The sequence below is a fragment of the Pinus tabuliformis genome, chromosome 1_1 (assembly GCF_031772625.1).
Source record: "Pinus tabuliformis cultivar Carrire ecotype Pingquan chromosome 1_1, CPIR1, whole genome shotgun sequence".
Classification (NCBI taxonomy): domain Eukaryota; kingdom Viridiplantae; phylum Streptophyta; class Pinopsida; order Pinales; family Pinaceae; genus Pinus; species Pinus tabuliformis.
This window is the reverse complement of record NC_142297.1, coordinates 168,873,701-168,894,820: the sequence shown is the minus strand read 5'-3', so window position 1 is coordinate 168,894,820 and position 21,120 is coordinate 168,873,701. Positions and strand designations below refer to the sequence as shown.

At 32.4% G+C, this 21,120-nt stretch overlaps 1 protein-coding gene across 1 annotated transcript in view; it reads left to right on the top strand.

Annotated features, from left to right (window-relative positions):
• Positions 1-293: 293 nt before the first annotated feature.
• Positions 294-21,120, top strand: part of LOC149212113 (UDP-glycosyltransferase 86A1-like) — a 32,452-nt gene continuing 11,625 nt past the window's right edge. The window contains exon 1 of the mRNA XM_089388562.1: positions 294-677. Coding sequence (XP_089244688.1) covers positions 294-677 — 384 coding nt within the window. The remainder of the gene's footprint in view (positions 678-21,120) is intronic.

Here is a 21,120-nt window from a genome sequence, read left to right as displayed (position 1 = left end):
GGTTTAATCTTCCTTCTTTGAATTATTGATTGAGCATGATTGAGCATGGTTGTATTTTTATATATTTTAATTTATAGTCCACTACTTTTTGTTTGTGGGACAAGGGACCCATTTCCCTACAATTATTTGACTATTAAGTCTACGATGGCATATATACTCTACCCCTCTGGTTTTGAACTTTTAGCGTCTTAAAAAGAAACACATGGTCTTAACCATTAAGCCCATTTAACCATATATCTTTATTTTATATTGTAACAAGTGTACGTGTTACTTCCAAGTCCTCATACGACACAATGACTCGAATGCTTCTCAGCAATATGAATGGAGTTAGCGATAGCAATGGTGATGAAGGGTGTTGCAAGCCTCTACATGTGGTTGTGTTTTCATATCCCTTGCAGGGCCACATTATTCCCATGTTTAATTTCGCAAAGAAGCTTGCAGCCAAGGGCGTTATTGTCACGTTTGTTAATACAGAATCTTGCCATGCCAACATCATCAAGGCCCATAACGGCGAGGACCCTGTGATCTCCTTTGCCAAGAGCTCGGGCCTCGACATCCACTCTGCTCAGGTTGGCGATGGACTGCCCGTGGAATTTGACAGATTGTTGAACCATGACGAGTTTATGGAATCCTTGGGGACTAATATGATTATACACGTTGAGGAGTTCCTCGCCCATGTCAGTACAAAGGAGCCCCCTTGTATCCTGTTTCATTGCTGACACCTTTTTTGTTTGGTGTGATTGCGTCGCCAAGAAATTTCAGATTCCTCATGCTTCTGGACAGAGGCAGCTGTTGTTTTCTCCATCCATTATCATTGGGCTCTACCGGTGAAAAATGGTCATCATCCATTTCTCAACAATGGACTTGTGCGTCATGCAAAGAAAAAATCCATATTCAACAGTGATGGGCACAGTCTGATGGAAAGAGCAAAGGTTGTGAAGAGCAGCGTTTCATGCAAAGCAAAAATTCATATTCAACAGTGATGGGCACAATCTGATGGAAAGAGCAAAGGTTGTGAAGAGCAGTGTTTATGTAACTTAAGGTTATGTTCTTAACCAACAAATGCGGGCAGAGAGTTCATCTCAGATCTAGAGGATTTATATCAAGTTTTTATGAAAACCATCTATGCGAAATCGATAATGATATAGGTAGGGGGTACAGATCTTGGGATAGATCTTGAGCAAAAAAGCACAAGATGCTATAGGTATTTCTGTTTCATCACAAAGTTTGATTTTTTCTGGGAAAGTATTACGGGAAGAGATCCATTTGAAAGACTATGGGATTCAAAGAAATTCTATTATTCAGAATTTAAGATTACAAGGCATTGCCCCAGGAACAAGCACACCAGCTAGATCATCATTGACAAACAAGGATCAGGCTTCTTTCAAAGATGCATTAAGAGGGAAAGCTGTCACACAGGGCAAAAAAATCCCAAATCTGACAATTGTAGGTCCATACATTGTAGAAAAGATGTAAAAAGCTCCAGATTTGTCCATCGAATAACTAGAAGTAAGTGATCCCTTCAACACTTTTCAAGCAAAAGCCATCATTTGTCAATTTAATGGTTACTGGCCAAAATCTGAAGATCAAAGTGAGTGGATCTACCTCAACTAGACCAGAAATTGAGATATTTATCTGTGCGCAAAAAGTTTTTTTGTGGTTCAGTTTGATACCCAAAAAGATTACAATTATGTCATAAATGATGGACCGTGGTTCTAGGGAAGGGCGGGTCTCTTTGTAACCCCATGGTTTCCTCGTTTTGACACAAACTCAACGGTGGTTACAAAAATGCTAGTATGGGTAAGGCTACATAACCTTCCACTTCTTTTTTGGAACCGTCGGGTCTTAGAAGGCATAGAAAACTTTTTGGAAGGTTCCTAGAGACGAACCGAGAATGAATGGACAAAGGGATCTTCACTTTTGCACGTATTTGTGTGGAGATGGATTTAAGTAAAGGTCTCCCAGATTGTATTAACCTAACACACAAAGATTTCAATGATCCGGATCTTGGGAGGAGGCCCCAAGATCTAAAAGATTGAAATGGATCTTGGGAGGAGAGACCCCCAAGATCTGAAAACTTGCATTACCAGAAGAAAAATAGGAGAATGCCCAATAAACAAAACCACAAAGAAACTTTTTTATTAAAACCGATAATAACTGTAAAGGCTACATTGTGGCGGACAATCTGTCCTTTTACAAAATGTGATTTGTTACTTATAGTATTTTTCAGTTACAATACCACGGGTCAATTCCATGGGTGAAAGAATAGCATGGGTGGATTTCACAATACCACGGGCCAATTCCATGGGTGAATGAATACCATGGGTGGATATCACTTACAATACCATGGGTGGATGCCATTTACAATACCATGGGTCAATGAATAATATGGGTGGATGAGTACCATGGGTTGATGCCATTTTCCATTCGGATCATTCCTCCCTCCTTAAGAAGCAATGGTCCCCATTGCGTAAATTTCCCTCCTGCGAAGCCTTTGTTGAATATGAAGAGCCACTGAAGATAAGGGTTTTATGTGGTTAACCCATAACCATAATGAACGAAGATCCGAGGATAGAGATACCCTGTAATGCTTGTGACCAACCGTGATTCTGACAGTGTGCGACCTAGCAAATGGACTTCGATAAAGTGTGGGTTTGTGGATGACCCATAACCACGATGAACGAAGATCCGAGGATAGAGATACCCTGTAATGCTTGGAACCAACTGTGATACTGACAGTGTGTGGCCTAGCAAATGGACTTCGATGAAGTGTGGGTTTGTGGATGACCCATAACCATGATGTTGGTTGATGATGAAGTAGCAGGTGCCCACATAGCCTGGGGTGGGAGGGAACGTCTCCAAATAACCCAAGCCGAATGCTGCTATGTTGAAACTGATGAATGTGAAGCAGGTGCCTACTAAAGTGGGGTGGGAGGGCACGTCTCCAATGAGAACCCACTTTGAATGCTACTCCAGAATTAAAATGGGCATAACTCAATCAATATAACTCAGAATATTTATTATAACCTGTTTTTGGAAGCAGAAGGACCATTTTGCATCTTCCCATGTGATGGAAATATTTATCTATACACTCTGAAATCTCAGATTCACGCTGCAACAGTTCCGCCGTCACAAAAATTCTGATAAAATAGCTGATTTTAAATCAGCGATATCTCCCACATCCAAACTCCGATTCGACCCATTTTTTTTTTTGAAATTGGGTCATTTTTCGAGAGGATTCTAGATCTAGTATTTTTTTTTTTGTAAATTTTGTACCAAATGTTTCAGATCTGATTTGTAAAGTCGCCGCCCAAAAAAAATTCCTGCAAAAAAATTGAGACTGAAATATGCATGAAACCCTCATTCCCATGGAATCGTAACCTGCTCTGATACCACTGATCCGGATCTTGGGGGGAGGCCCCCAAGATCTAAAATATTGAAATGGATCTTGGAGTAGAGACCTCCAAGATCTGAAATATTGAAATGGATCTTGGGAGGAGAGACCCCCAAGATCTGAAAACTTGCATTACCAGAAGAAAAATAGGAGAATGCCCAATAAACAAAACCACAAAGAAACTTTTTTATTAAAACCGATAATAACTGTAAAGGCTACATTGTGGCGGACAATCTGTCCTTTTACAAAATGTGATTTGTTACTTATAGTATTTTTCAGTTACAATACCACGGGTCAATTCCATGGGTGAAAGAATACCATGGGTGGATTTCACAATACCACGGGCCAATTCCATGGGTGAATGAATACCATGGGTGGATATCACTTACAATACCATGGGTGGATGCCATTTACAATACCATGGGTCAATGAATAATATGGGTGGATGAGTACCATGGGTTGATGCCATTTTCCATTCGGATCATTCAAGTGGATACAATGGTTAGATTTTGAAAATACTTCTTTTCGATGCAGGGTTTTCCATCAAACAAGGCATTTGCAAAACACACACAAACAAACAAAGAAGATAATGCAAAAGCAAAAAGGATGGTAATTCCCAGAATCTTCTTCATCAGATGATGAGGATGAAGAAATGGATGAAAGCCAACAACATGAGGAGACAGAAAAACAAGGCTCACAATAGGTGGGAGAAGAAATGGAGGAAGAATAGAACAAACAATCAAAGAATCCAAACAACTCAGTGGTTATTCTAATCCTTGAAATCCATGTAGAGGGGAATAACAACAATCAAGGAACAAGTGGAACCAAGCGATCTCATGTGTGTGAAAGCTTCGACTCAATCAAAGATGTCCCAAACCTTACAAGAAATAATGAGTTGGCGGCTCACAATAGGTGGGAGAAGAAATGGAGGAAGAATAGAACAAACAATCAAAGAATCCAAACAACTCAGTGGTTATTCTAATCCTTGAAATCCATGTAGAGGGGAATAACAACAATCAAGGCACAAGTGGAACCAAGCGATCTCATGTGTGTGAAAGCTTCGACTCAATCAAAGGTGTCCCAAACCTTACAAGAAATAATGAGTTGGAAATTGTCACCTCTACTCCATCACTTGGGGTCTCACAAAAAGTCCAAAAGAAAAAAGGCAAAAAAAAGTTCAATTTATCTTGCAATTTGTAATTTTAATTTTATTTCTATTTTTTGATAACCTGGCTACTATGTATGTGTCATGCACATTGGTCCCATGAGACAACCCCTAAATGCTTTATACGTCTACTCAATGTAGCTTCTTATTTTTATTAATAGAAAATCAATTATATTTTTGGAAAAAAATAAAAATAAGTGTGCTCATAATATTGTAAATACGGTTTAAATTTTGAAGCTGGAGTAGGCAAAATTCCGAGATAAAAGACGTAATTATCGCGTTAGAAAGCCGAACGATCTCTGGCGGTGAAACTTAACCTGGAGGAGTAAAGGGAGAGTGGTGGAACCATTAACTCAAGTCATGGTGAATTCTGTGCGTAGGTAGCTTTCACATATGCCACCGCAAATGGATACAAGCTTATTTTTGTTACTTTAACTTTAATTTTGGATTAGTTTTAGTGCAGGTTAATTCTTTTGTTATTTAATCTTAATTTAATTAAAATATATTCAACTAAGTTATTTTTTATTATTTTAGTTTTTATTTATTTGGTTTTTATTGTAGTTTACGACTGCAGTTTTTGTCCTTAATTTTGATTCAATATTTATTTAATTATTTATTTTTTAGTTTTAATTGAATATTAAATTAAGTTTATTATTTCTTATTTTAAATTAGATATAGTCTTCATTAGATTTTATTTAAAGTTCTTATTTAGATTAATGTAAGTTATTTTCATATTTTAGTTTCAATTAAAGTTTAAAGTAGTCTAGTTTTTATCTTCAATTAAATTTTAATATAGTCTGGTTTTTATTACAAGTAAATTTTAGTGTAAATTTAACTGTTTTACATGCTATTACAGATTTTATTTTTACCTTAGTTTTGATTAATTTTTTTTTAAGTTTATTTTTAGTATAAATATAATACGAATAGATTTGTTTTTACTCTAAATATGAAGATATTTAAATTATATTTTGTTATCTTAGAATTTAAATTTAATTTTATTATTAGATTTTAATGATTTTTTTATTTAGCTTTAATTATATTTAGTTTTTATTTTATTATGGAGATTATATTGGTTTTAATAAAAGCTTGTAATTTGGATTGTAGATTAAGGATGGAAGATTTGAAGCCTAAGCTTAAGGATAAGTAAAACAAATTCCAACTGTTATAAAAGGAGCATAAACATACACTTTGGAGGGTTCTAGATCTGGGGACTATAGGGAGAAATTCTATAGGAGGAGAAATTCAATTACACTATTGTAAAAGAGAGAGATCTTTTCTGTAAAAATAAATTGAGCTTTGACCTTTGAGAGGAGAAGATTTTGCACTATTATAAAGCTACTTATTGAAAGAGATCAAGAATTCTATAGGAGGAGAAATTCAATTACGCTATTGTAAAAGAGAGAGATCTTTTCTGTAAAATAAATAGAGCTTTTACCTTTGAGAGGAGAGGATTTTGCAATAGGATAAAGTTGCGTCTTGAAAGAGATCAAGATTCTCAAGGTTGTGCAAAAGCAAAAGCATTTGGAGCTAATAATAAGTTTGAATCTCATTTCATTATTGTATAAATTTGTAGGTTGTAGGTATGTCCTCTTGTTAACTTTATTTTGACTTATTTATATTCATGGTTAGTATAGGAATGCTTGATATTAACACTATTGTTGATTTCATTTATTTTATGCTAATTAAATCTTGTAAAGTTATCTTTACAGGTTTGTACAAATATAAGTCAGAATTAGATATTGAATTAGATAGGCCTTGCTTGTAATGGCTGCTAAATATTTATCAATCAATTACCATATTGTCTTGAATTAATTTCTATTGGGTTGAAAGAACTATTTCTTTAATATGATTGCATATCTATTATCGAATTCATTCATGATTGAATTTAAGTATATGTATGTAAGGTATTTTGATAACTGTTTTATGAGGTTATCTTACTGCATTGAACTGCTTACCAATCACATGAGCTATTTCTATGATTTGTAAGCACATTTTAACCTTAATTCACTCCTAGCCCTTTCCCATTTCATTTTATATTTTTCTTTTGACTAGGAAAAAAGGTTTATTCCTTTCCTTGATTAAATAAAAATTAGGATTTCCTTTTGTGTCTTGCATATAGATTAGGTTGCATTTGCATTTAGATTAGTTCAATGCATTTATGAAAGTCTACTTTTGTAGGAGTAAATTTCCTTGCGGCTTGGTTGGGCCCTCATTTCAACTATAACACAAAACACTGCCTCTTGCAAGCATGCTATGTGAAAGAAAGTATTTTCCCTTTGCCTACTGATGACAACAAGCAATAACATACATTAGTTGACAAAGGAAAATTATATATATATTAGTGTTCTGATTGGTTAAATGGGTCTAGTTACCTTATTCCTATAACTATTCTAAACTTATTATTAATCTCACCCAGATGAAAAAGAGTCTAACTTGGGACTCTGATCAAGTGGTCTCCCAAATGTTGATGAGGGCATTTTTGGCCATCAATAGGAACATTTGATCAAAGTTTCATATTTTTTCCTATACTTTTGGAGATATACCCTATGGAATTTAGGTTTTGTGAATGGTCTTGAAATCAGTTTCAAACAAGTGATCTTAAAATTTTTACTTTAATTTTTTTGTGGGAAGTTGCAGATTGTGAAATTTTGATCATATTATTGAGCTACATCTAGGTACATTAATCAAAATTTTAGATTATATTCCATTAAAATTTTGGAGATATATCCTATGGAATTTAGGGTTTACGGATGATCTGGATATTAGTTTCAAATGAGTGATCTAGCATTCTCAGTATAATTTTTTCTTGAGAACAATTTAGAGTATGAAATTTTCAAGGCTCTTAGGAGACTACCAAAGTACCTTAGGTAAAAATATCAAAATTATATTTGAAAAATTGGACATGTGGCATGGTTTACAAGTTCTCTCTTGGAAAGAGGTCCAAATCCAACATGTTTTTGGAAGGTTGCCATAACTTTCATTTGGCACGTCAATTTTTGGTCAAAATAATTGAATCATACAAAAGACATATCAATGTACTACGAACCAAAATGTCATATTAAACAAGGCTCAATTTCATAGACATATTAGGAAAGTGGTCATCCATCCAGATAGTCTATAAATTAGGGTTTTGAAAGGTATCTAACTTACAATTACCATAACTTTTGATTGGAAGATCTCTTTTTGTTGATTCAAAATTTGTGGTAAAGAGGAAATAGAGGATCATTATTATTTATTCACATGGATCTGAAGGGTGATTCAAAAACTACTTCACCAGTTAAACCTCTAGAAATCTCATCCATGACTCATAAATAAAGTGAAGACATGCAATGCCATGCGTCCAAGCTGAAGAGTCAATTTAAGGAAATAAATAATACTATGAAGATTGATTTGTCATAGATGCAAGAATTAGTTGAAGGGGATATGGATGAAAATAAGGAAGACATGGATAATAAGATGAAATATTTAGAACAAAAGATGGACAGAATGGAGCAAAATATTATAGAAACTATAAATGGGAGGGTTCTAAAATTGATCACGTGTCTGAAGGAACTCATGAAAATAAAGGCAACGTTAAAGTTTAATAACATGCCAATAATAGGAAATTTTCAAGTGGATTTAAATCCAATTGTGGAGATACTCATGGATGGTTTCCTAAGTGAGTGAACCTTCCCATGGTTGAATTAAAGAATTTTGATGGAACAAAGGTCTTTACCTAGGTGCACCAAATAGAGATATATTTTGAATTAAATAATATTATGGATGATAGGAAAGGACTCACATAGAAACTTTGAACTTTGAGATAAAATCCTATCAATGGTATCAATGGGTAGTTAAAAATAATCCCCATTCTTATTATTATTATTAGGGTTTATTTACAAGAGTCTTAGAAACATAATATGGAAAAACTTAGGAGCAAGACTACTTTAGTTAATTTACAAGAATCAAGTAGTTTGGTCATATTGAATATTATATTTCAAAATTTCAGGTTTTGGCCACAAGGGTGAATAACACAGGGGATGAGAATTTGTTGGAATCTTACATGGGTGGATTAAAAGAATATATTAAACACAATTTTTTCCTAAAAATATATAAATTATTATGGAATATATGCATTTTTCCATCATATTGAATCCAAAAATAAGGATACATACAAGTGGGAGCATACACAAGAAGTAGAGATCATTATGGGGTTTATACAATAACCCTACCTCAACCTATTTGAATATAATAGAAGGAAATGGAGAAAAGAAGAGAAAAATATTATGCCTTGGTTGTAACGACAAATGAAAAAAATGGAATAAATGTGAAGAAAAAATTGTTGACCTTAGAAAATAACAATGAAGGGGAAATGCAGCCACATACAAAAGAAATGAGGGAGAAATTATCAACTTAAAAGAGTAGGAAATAGTTATAGAAATTGTGCACAACATTGATTCAGAGAAGTGTGAGATATATTTTCACGCATTGGCAAGTTTGTCATCTCCTCAAACCCTAAAGATTATTGTTTACATATAGAACAAAAGGCTCATAGTTCTTATTGACTCAGGTTGTAGCCATAACTTCATTGATAAAAGATTAGTATTGTTCCTCAATTGTTTTGTATATCCAATGACAAATTTGCAAGTTTTAGTATCCAAACGGGATTATTGATTTCATAGGAAAATGCCCCAACTGTAAACTCGGTATGTTAGAGCATATAATTTGGAAAGCCCAATGTATGTCATTCCAATTGTAGGTGTGTATGTTGCTATAGGGATGCAATGGTTGGGAACATTGGGTAAAATTTGTACAAACTATAATGAATTATTCATTTGATTTGAATTGGAATAAATTCAATATGAACTCAAAGGGTTAAATTTTGGACCTTCTCAAGTCACGAGCTCTCATAAAATGGAGAAGATCCTAAAAAGGGTAGTAAGGGAGTTGTGGTTAAACTATATTCTCTGGAAGTTAAGTAGGAAGATGAAAATATTCTTAAGAAAATAAAATGCACTTTGGAAAAGCATTATGGGGTCTTTTAAGAAATTCCTAAATTTATCTCCCTATCTAGAGATCATGAACATCAAATTGAATTAATACCTGTAAGTCTCCTAATGAAGGTTCTTATAGATATCCTCATCAGCAAAATGGAGAGATTGAGAAAATGGTACAAGATGAGCTATATTTTGGTATTATTCAACATAGTAGGAGTTAAATTATAGCTTCAATATTGATGGTAAAAAAGATAATTCTTGTAGGATATTTTCCAATTATAGATATTTAAACAAAATCGCCATTAAGCATAAATTCCTTATCCCAAATATCGATAAGAAGCTATTAAATGAGCTTCATTGAGCGACTTATTTTACAAAGCTTGATCTTAAATCATAATACCACCATATCATATTAAGAAAAGAAAACATTCCCAAAGTAACTCTTAGAACACATCAAGGGAGCTATGAGATTTGGTCATGCCTTTGGGGTTAACTAATTCTCCTACTTTTCAAATCCCTATAAACAAAATTGTGAACAAGGTCCTCATGCATGCTCTTTCCCATCTATTGAAAACTTAATCTAGTGAATTCATGGGATAGTGTTGCTTGTTTTTCAAATATGTAACAAAGAATTTTGTGTTTTAATAATGTAGTTTCCATATAGCATTTCTATTTGATGTTGATTAGATTTTATTTTTTCAAGATGTCATTTATGAATCCTAAAAAACTTTATAACTTGAAAAATGGAAGATCAATATATTTCACTCTCACTATAGAAAGAATTAAAACATGTACACAAGTGATGAGATGTCTCATTAGATTATATTTTCTTCGCACACAAAGTTGGATTTGATTGGTCCATTCATATTAATATTCAAAATCTATATATTTTGTGTAGATGATGGAAAGAGTTAGATCTCTCTCTACTAAGTTTTGCTTGACATCATCATCTGATTATAACTTATATCAAATCGAATGAAAATGAAAGAAATTTTCCAAGTGTTACATGTTAAAATGATGAATGCTTAATCTTTGATTTAGAGAGAGGATGAAAACAAGGATTCATGATGACCTTTTAGTCTTGGAAAATTAGGTTTGAATTCCAAAGTTAGAGAGAATATATGGCTAGAATTTTCAATACAATTATAGGTCTAATAAATTTTTAGTTTCAATGTATCATCACTTACTAAGATGTAATGGAAACTTACAAAACATAGATATTGCCTAAATAATAAAAAGTGTTTATAATTGCTCAACCTCTTCCTTAATGCACCTTTCTCTCAATGCCCATTCCCATCCACCTCCGTCTCTATAATAGATAGAATTATGCCCTTCCTAATTGCACTATAAAGAGCAAAAAGATCCATGAAAAAACATCATTAAAAGTATCACGAAGTATTTACTTATAAATGCAAATGACTTTAAAAATTACACATTTCTCATCAATTGAGTTGCAAGTGGATTAAATGTATAGCACAGTGTTACATGTGTATTATCAAAAAATTACAAACTTATTTAAATCCAATTCAATACTCCACTCATAATTCCATAATAATATTCCAAAATTATTAAAAATTATTTAAAACCTAATATACATGTTTTTAATTAAAAATAACACTTCAAAATCTTAAAACTAATAACATTATAATAAGTCATATTTATCAAAATATTTAATTATATATATGTATGCGCTTAATCTATTACTAAAAATATATAAAAAAAAAAAAAGAAAACAACATTTATCTATTCCAATGATGAATCAATTTATTATATTAGGGACAAATGATGCCTTACAATATGGTCATTATCATTTCCCCTCAAACACCACAACTGAATAAATTAAAAATATCTTATTCACGCAACGTTATCATTAAACTCTAATTCAAAATATGATATTTATTCAAATCGATTACTATCATACCTATCTTCAACAATATCTAACAATATAGTTGTTGTCGTTGTCATTTTCCCCCCCCAAACACCACAATTCAATGAATTAAAAATATTATCTTTAAAATTTAATTCAAAACATGATATTTATAGATTTAATTTATATGTATTTAAATGATAAATCAATTACTATACCTTCAATAAAGACTAATAATACCTAACAATTTCTAGTTTAACACCACAATGCAATGAATTGAAAGTAACTTATTCACACAACATTATATTTAAACATAACATTTATAATTCTTATTATATTGTTTAATGCTAACCGCATTATCCATTAATGTATTACACCTAACCACCGTCAAGTTGTGCTAAGATACTCTTACTGCCCAAAATAATTAAATTATATATATAATTTAGAGTTTAGAGGTCATAATAAAAGCAATTCTCCACGAAAATAAAGTATCTAGGATAGTAGTTTGGTCAAATTTAAAAAATAAAAAATAAAAAATGTCAATTATTGAGCATGCTTTGTATCTATATTTTCTATTTGATAATAGATATTTAACAATATTATTTTTATAATTTAAATAAAATTACAAAATCACTTTATATTTTAAATATAATTATAAAATCACCATGACGTTATATGGCATTTTAAAATGAAAAGTTTTAAACAAAATTATAGAGCCCAAATAATTTTAAAATATAAGTTATTCAATTAGGATTAGTAATATATGATTTAAAATAAAGTAAATAATTATTATTATTATTATTGAAAATGGTTAATTTTATATTGTGTTTTATAGTATGCACTTTAATACTAAAATATATTTAATAATTAGAAATGTTTTATTAGTGTAATTATTAATGATTGTTTTCATTTTATGGTGCATTATATACTAATACACTTTAATACTAAAAAATATATTTAATAATTAGAAATGTTTTATTAGTGTAATTATTAATGATTGTTTTGATTTTATGGTGCATTAGATGGTGTGTATGTATGTGTAAAAGTCATAGCAATATTAATAATTGTAGCGTGTGTATACTTTTTTTTTGAAGTGTGTATGTATAAGGTAATGAAGTGTTAAGTATTAGTTAAAGAGGAGATTGTGAATAGATCATTGAGGTGGTTTTTTAATGTTGAAATTTAGTATGCACAATTAAAATTGAGAGTATTAAATATTATAAAGGTTTTGTGGTTGTAAGAATGTTTTTTCTCTTTACGATAACAATGTGATTTTCAAAGAGGCGGAATGGCAAGATGTTTTTACATAAGTAATATTGTAATTTGCAATGTTTGGAGGCATCAGGAGAGATTCATTGGGGGAGCAATATCATACCACGTGGGTTCATAATGGGGGATGTATATTGACGAAAAATGACATAATATATTGGGGGATATATAGGGGATAAAGGGTTTTTATATTGGCAAATATAAAAAATAGAGCTTAAAGTTAATGAAAAAATAGAAAGGGGTATAAAAAAATGTTTATGAAAAAATGGATACCTACAATATCTAGTGGAAGTAAGGGTTTTTTAAATTGGGAAGTTGTACTGGGTCCATATTGGTAGGGGGTTAAATAATGTGATTTAGAGGGATTTTCCAATATGTAGTCAAATTATGGGTATTGTTTAACATGCCATGAATGCGCATGATATGTCAAAGGTTCATTGAGTGAATCCCCCATGGGAGGCATAAAGATAGCAATAATGAGAGAAAGTCAACATGTGAGATAATGTGACCCTCAAACATTCATGTTAGCAATGGCCAGATGTTTTTACATAAGCAATAATGTAGACCTTATGATGAGCTTAATGCATTGTAATGTTTGGAGGCATAAGGATATCAATAGAGGGAGAAAGTAAGCATGTGAGATGGGAGCTTTCTAGCACACATGGATCTATATGTCAAATAGAATTGGCTATGCTTGGATCACACAAAGCTATGTGTTAATCCATATTCTTCCCTTCCATAACAGTAGGTGGTTCAAATATACATAAAATCATGGAAAGGAATAACTTTGAGATAACATATTCTCATCCATGACATTTCATCTATTCTATTTGTTAACATTAGGATTATTTTTGGTATATTGTTCTCCTCATCGTAGGTGTCAAATCTGGATACTCCCCACGATTATGATAGTTAATCAATTCCATTCAAATTGGTGGGTTAATGATACACACACTTGGGAACAAGCTTGAGACATTACTCATGCAAAGAAATACATGGTATTTCCCACCTCAAAGCTAGTTTGTGGTTATATTTCAACAACCTCCTCCATAATTAATCACAATTGCACTTGTAACAATTGTAGTGGATTTACAGTCATGTTGATTGATGCAGAAGACATTTGGGAAGGTTATAATTCAAGGGAAATACTAGTAAGTGAGCCCATACATATTTTCCAATTTCACTCATTTCTCATTTGGAATTCCTAGATTTCTAGGTTCTATTTTAATAGTTGCTAAGAAAGTGACTCTCCTCCTAGTTTATGCTAAGTTCCTAGCTTCCAAGTATTCTTGTATCTCAACTTTACGTCTATTATGGTTTGCATTCCTCCTAAATTATCCTAACGCCCTAGCTCCTAAGTTGCTTTGTGCCTTGACTCTAATTCTCTTTTGGTTCATGATTAAAGCCACTTCAGTAAACATGAGGGTGGAATTTATTTCCAACCATCTACTCTTTTTGAGTGGCCTCTTGGTTTTTTTTACTTCTCTAGTTCCCCACCCAACCTTTGTTTACACATGACTTAATATTGCTCCTCACATGTGGTTATTCATTGAAGTCTTCCATAGTCTGGAAGCTAGTGTTTTGTTCCAAATTGCATGCGCACGAGATTTTAAAAAGAAGCATCCCTTCCCTTGTTCAATCATGCTAAGAGTGAACAACCCCTTGGGCTGTAAAAGATGATGTGTCAACCAATAAACACCTTACCCACAAACTCAAAAAAGTTCAGAATGATCCATTGTGGCCTTTTGGCAAAATACTCCACTTGTGATTCACAAGGAAATTAACAATACTGCACAAGAATCATAGGTGGGATGAAGATTGCTTTCTAACGTTGAAGTTGAGGAAAATGTAGGCAATTGAACCCCTATTACAAGGAATACCCACACAAAGCAAAGTAGATACATTCAAACCCTATAATTGTACTAGAATGCTAAAAATTGTCATGGATAACGTGCCTATGGGACGGTTGGAAGCTCAAGAAGCTATCTTGCTCAAAATTGTTGATGTGCAACTATAATTGAAGAAACTAAATTCTAAAGTTTCCATGTTCGCAAAAAAGGCATTTTATTTGAAATTTTCCAACTTTGAAGATGACATAGGGACACCTAATACTATTCAGGTGGATTTTACATATAGCTAAGTGTTTATTGTTTTAAATTATTTGTACTTACTATATTAGGAGAAACAAATCCATGATCCAAGGAAATTATAGGGCTCATACTCATAGTAAAATTTTAGATTTTATTAAACTTTCTAGTTTATATGATTGTCTGATTAATTATCCACTATTTATATGGCCAAAGGCAACCCTCTTATGTTACTAACCTAGTTTTCAGTGGTAAATCAATAAGCACAAGAAGAAAATCTTGTATTTTTTTTATCAATTAATATAAATCTTTGCATAGCATTAAAAACAAATAAGATCATAATTTTATTATATGTAACTAATAATAATAAAAATTGATTTAATTAAAAATAAAAAATAAAATACTAGTTGGTTTTAGAGTAAAAAAAATACAAATTAGTTTTAAAATAAATTTATATTTGTATTTGAGTTACAATTAAAAATAAAATCTTTGTTAATTTTACCATATTATAATAATAATAATAATAATAATAATAATTTACTTTTTGTTATGATTTTGTCTTACAATCCAAAAAATAATGTTCATTTCATTAGTTTGCAATAAAACAAGGTAATGAATAATTATTTATATTAATGAAATTTTAAAAATGATTATTTTTTTATTAGTTAACCATAAACCAAAAAAATTAAAATCTACTAATACTTGATTGCATTGCAAGTTGTTCATCCAAATATTGGAGAGATGTAATTGTCTACCTAACTATCCACCTTAAATCGAGATCTATCAAACCGTGAGAGAGATCAAATTTCTTAAGGTGTAATTTTTCAATCACTTAATGTAAACAATTTTTTTAATCACACACTACTTCTAAGTAAGTTTATTGCTAAATCCATCTAGTAGGAACCCTAGTGTAAATCATCAAGTAATGTTATTTAAGCATAACTCCTTACTAAATTTATAGCTTATCCACAAATTTGCAACATAGTTGAGAAAAAATCATATACAATAAGAGGTTCAATGATAGAAATTTCAAGTTAAATTAAGTGTTGATAGAAGAAAAATGCTTAACTATTGAGTGAGACTTACAATAGTGATTGTTATGGGTGTTATACATTAATTGTGATTGTTCATTGTTAGGTAACCTAATCATGATATGTTGTTAAAAGTATGCTTAAAGAACTATAATAAGCATACATTTGTATTTATTATTTAATAGGTTGATTTGTAGGAGGCATTTTTAATAGATGCAAGCTACATTTTTTTTTTCCATTTGAAATATATATATACAAGAAATTTGGATATACATATTTCTGACTTTGAACACCAATACTAAGACTAGGAATTTCTTCCTACCTATCCAACAAAAATAGCATTTGAAAAAAAGGTTTTTTCTAACTAGGAATATATAAATGGATCTTTTTACAACACTTACTTCAAAAACATAAAGAATTATAGAACTAGTCGCCATGATAAAAAATCTCTTTATAATAGTGAATTAGAATTTTACACATGGTTGTCGATCTTTTCAGCCTCTTCCCCATTGATGAATTCTAAAATTTTCCTTGTTCCTATCTACAATTCTAGTGCTTCTTTGGAGAGAGAGTCTTCTTTGGTATTCAATTATTTGGTTTTGTGAGTGAAAGATAGTCATTCGATATTTGACATAGCCTCCCAAATGTCCTGCAGAGTATGTTGTAAGAAGATCTTTTAATAGTAATCTTGTTGCTTGCCTAGTCAATAACCATTTTGGAATACCCTGACACCTAAATATTTATAACTTTTTTTAATGAAGGAATGGAGAGAATTTTTCTTAAGGCAATAAACAATACCTATTTGTTAGACCCAAAACCTAAAGCATATCTAACCTGCAAGTAGTGTGATGAAGTAAGAAATAATATTACAACCACTCCACATTTGGCAGAATGGCCCTATGAGGCACCATCAAAATAACCCTATGGAATGGAAAGGTCAAGTGATGGCATCACATGAACTCTAATTTTTTTTTCTTTGGATTAATTTGGTATTCTTTGCATAATTTAGTGATCAATCCCACAATCATACCTATTAGAATATCCAAAGAGGAGAAAGTGTTGTTATTCCTTAACCACCATATCATTTTAATGAGAATGCATGGGAATGATTCAAAATGTGGAGTAGTAGCGTCCTCACACCATTTTATAAAACATTCTTAAGGATCATCCTAGACCCAAGAATACTAAAACCTAGCTTTGCGGAATCCTTATCAATAATATACACTATATAGGAACAAATGAATGAAAATATGAGTGGTAGATTCATTTGATGATCTGCATAAAGAGAAATTACTTGGCGCCTCCCAACCCTTTTTGTAAGGTTGTCCCAAGTAAGAATTTTATTATTCACTGCTAACCAAAAGTAATTTTTATTTTAAGAGGGGTCTGAAATTTTCAAAGAGAATCCCAACACCATACCTTTTGGCCATGAAAAAGGGAGTTAGAGTAAAGATTACAACCAAGTTTTGCAATGAAAGATCCATTCTTGATATTTTTCAGTCAAGTGAGTTCATCATCGATATTGTCTTTTAATCTGATAAAATTTGAAGACATAATACCAATGTAGCCTTCCCATTCATTTGTCATACTGCCCGAAAGTCCCATAGTTGTAGCTGACTTCTAGCCATCTCTACCCTAGGGCTGGGGGGATTAGGATTTGATATCAACCAAATAAATTCATTTAGCCTACTGAATGTGCTCAATCAGAGGAGGAGATAGATGAAAATCATTCCCTAAACCCAACCATGGGTTTAGACCCAATTTAACCTATTTCTCATTTCCTATTCTCCATGTTGTCTAATCTTTGATAAGGGTGAAATATAACATCAGTGATTTCGACACGTTAGACCCCTTGGAGGAATTTTAGACTTTCCTAATCCAATCCACAAAGGAGAGAAAGAGGGAATGTGTTTGGATTTAAGATTACTTTGCAAGAGAGATGTGTTATGAATGATCCTCCAAATATTATAGGTAGCTAGAAATTCACTGTAAACAAATGTTATTAACTCCCCAATCTCCAATATTTTTTGGAAGGGCTATCTTGTCCCACTTCACCAAGCGAATGATGCTACCCTGGCAAGCCCCTACACAAAGAAAATGAAAGCTATATTTTCTTAATTCTAACAATAATTCCTTTGGGAACTTTTGTTATAAAGCACCAATAAATAAGAATAATTTCCAACATGGGTTTCAAAAGGGTTAAATGGTTAATATGCCTTCTCTTGATATAAATCTATTAACCCAAAATAAAATAATTTCTTCAATGTTCCTAACGAGCAAATAATAATCCGCAAAATGGTATGCATTTGGTTTTAAGTAAAAACCTAGGTATTTGAAGCTAGTATCCAACAAAATATGTGAGAAAGGGAATATGTGGATTTCTTGTAAGGAAACCTGATCATTGAGGGAGTGAGGGATAAAAATTGAATTTTGAATGTTTATCAACACCTTAGGAATCATACAAAAGATATCAATAATCAATTTCAATTAAGACATATCACCCAAATTTCCTGTAGAGAAGAACAAAATTCCACCAACGAAGAAGAGGTGTGTGAGAAAATGGTTCCCAACCACCCCCAATTCATTAAAAACTCCTTCAGAATCAGCCTCATGTATGAGAATTTTAAGAAATTCTACTACAAGTATACATAGAAGGGGTTAAATAGGACACCATTGTCTTAAAGCCTGAGAATCCCTAAAGAAAGGGGATGGGGTTACATTTATAAGCACCATTAAAGAAGGTAACTAAAGACATGCCATGTTCCAATTCATGGAAGGAAGCCCCATACCCATCTTAATAAGCACCAATCATAGGAAAATCTAACTTAACTTATCAAAATGTTTATATAAGTCCAATTTAACAATCACAACATACAATTATGTGTCTTCATTGAATGAAGAGTTTCCTGAGCTAGTGAGACTACCTCATGTATCTACCTAACATTCAAGAAACCAAATTTTTCCTCTAATATGTTGTCACTTAGAAGAGGCTTGATCTATCTGGAAATAATTTTACAGATAGCATTGTTGCAGGAGATTAGACAAAAATTAGTGAAAGAAGTCCTATCTTGATTCTTAAGGATAAGTACAAAGAAGGTAGAGTTGAGAACCTTTAAAAACTTCCTTGTATGTTAGGATTCCAACTCCACCTTGAGTAGATTTCATTTTAGGGAATAAAAAAAATACATATAGAATTTGAATGGTATGCCATCAAGGCCAAGGCTCTTCCCCTTCCACATAGATAAAATGGCCTCTTTTAGCTCATTTTCTAAGTGTCTTCCTCTAGTGATTGCTTCATTTCCTCATTAATCACAATGCAGAATTTTGAGACAATATCCAAAATTTCTTAGATGGGACAAGCAGTCGGATCTCTTAAAAGGATTTTGAAGGATTTGACTCCTTCCCTAGAAATATCTTTGAAAGAATGGTCCAAATATCCATCTTCCCTTTGGATCCCCCAAATGGACTTTTTATTCATCCTATATGAAGCAAAGTGATGAAAAAATTGTTATTGTTATCCCCTTCCTTAATATAGATTGCTCAAATTTTTAACCACCAATCTAGTTTTTGTTTTTCTAGGAGCATTTGTCTTTCATGTTACATGGAGTGAAAAGAAGCTAATTCCGCTACTAAGAAATTTCCCCTATACTTTTCTTCATAAACTGATTTAATGAGATGTTCAATCTCTCGTAGACGAGCATGTTTCTTTTTCCTAAGGTGAAATTACCAAGACTTTATAACTTCCTTGAGATAGGATATGTTCTCTATGAATTGGCCCATGTAAGAGACAAGATTAGGGGCAGATAAATGAACCCAAGATTCCTTAACCAAATTTTTTGAAACCATCTCCCTAAAACTAGGAATGGTTAAAGTGTAAAGTAAGAGGAGGCCTACTCCTATAATAAATCAATTGGAGAATAATGAGAAGATGATTTGAGAGGCCTCCTAAGGAGACAATTTATTGTATGAGTTAAAATAAGGCAAAGAGATTAATTAAAATCGGGAATCTATCAAGTCATTTAAGAATTGCATTATCATTGTCCTATAAGTTAAACCAAGTGGGAGAGAGATTTGGTGGTTCTCAGTCCATAAGTTAAAAACATTTAAAGAAGCTACTGAAAAAGCCACTGAGGGCTTTAAATATTATATTTTGTCCCAGAACCTCTTGGAAAAATAAAGTGAGGTTTAAATCACCTCCAATAATAAATTTTTTATCAAATAGTGCTCCCAAGGAGGGCAGACATTCCCAATTTTCCACATATGGACCATATCAGAAATTTTGATGCCATGCTTTCATATCTCCATATAAACAAAAATAGTATAATTGAGTATCAAAAAAGAAATGACCTTTAGATATAGGCACCAACCCGTGAGGAGAACACTAGAGTAACTGTAACTACCTCATCCCACATTTACCCACTTTTACAAGATCTCTAGGGTAAACATGAGTTGAGTGTTACTATCACATGACCCAACCTCCAAGTTCTAGTTATGCAAGTAGGGTCTACTATCTAGAAATGTATTGCCGTCCCTCAGGGAAACTAAATCATCCAAGTGAGTGACAACAACCATTGGTGATCAATCCTTGAGATAGAACATTCACTTCTTAGACTTTACACCCCAACCACATGATTGACACACTATGTATCATTAGTGGAAGGCTCCAACCACAATCATGTGCCTTCTTGCATTCAGTTATAACTGAAATTATTTAATTTGGAGGCTGCAGTTGTGAGATCAGTGCCGCTTTTTCAGGGCTAGCCTACAAGCCACTACCAAGAACAACCTATAACTTTCCATAATCATATCTTGGATAATCTAGATTCTAATCAATCAACACTAAAGCTAGATCTTGTCGAAGACATTCCTAATACACGATAGATGTTTTGTCAAACATATGGCAAGCATAGTAACTATAAGCCATGAATGCATATTTGTTCAAGTTCTCTTTAACTTCATTAGAGAATCATCAAGAAGGCTCAATTCCCTCTCAAACTAGCTACAACAACACCTGTTAGCCCATGTATACATTAACCATTCCATAACTAATCAAATCATGAACAAGATCCATAGTACGAGCACATCATTCATCCATGCCTATAACCAGCATATAACCAGAATATAATACATGATAAACAAGCCATAAGATCAACACAATAACCATTACATGTGCTCATAGATCACAATAGGAAAATAAATCATATTAATCATATGCAAAATCCAACAAAGTCAGGGACTTCCATGTACCACCTGACCATAAATTGGGTTGAACCAAATCTCTCTTTCAACCAATCACCCCCATGCCATATTCCAAGCATGAATGTGGGATCA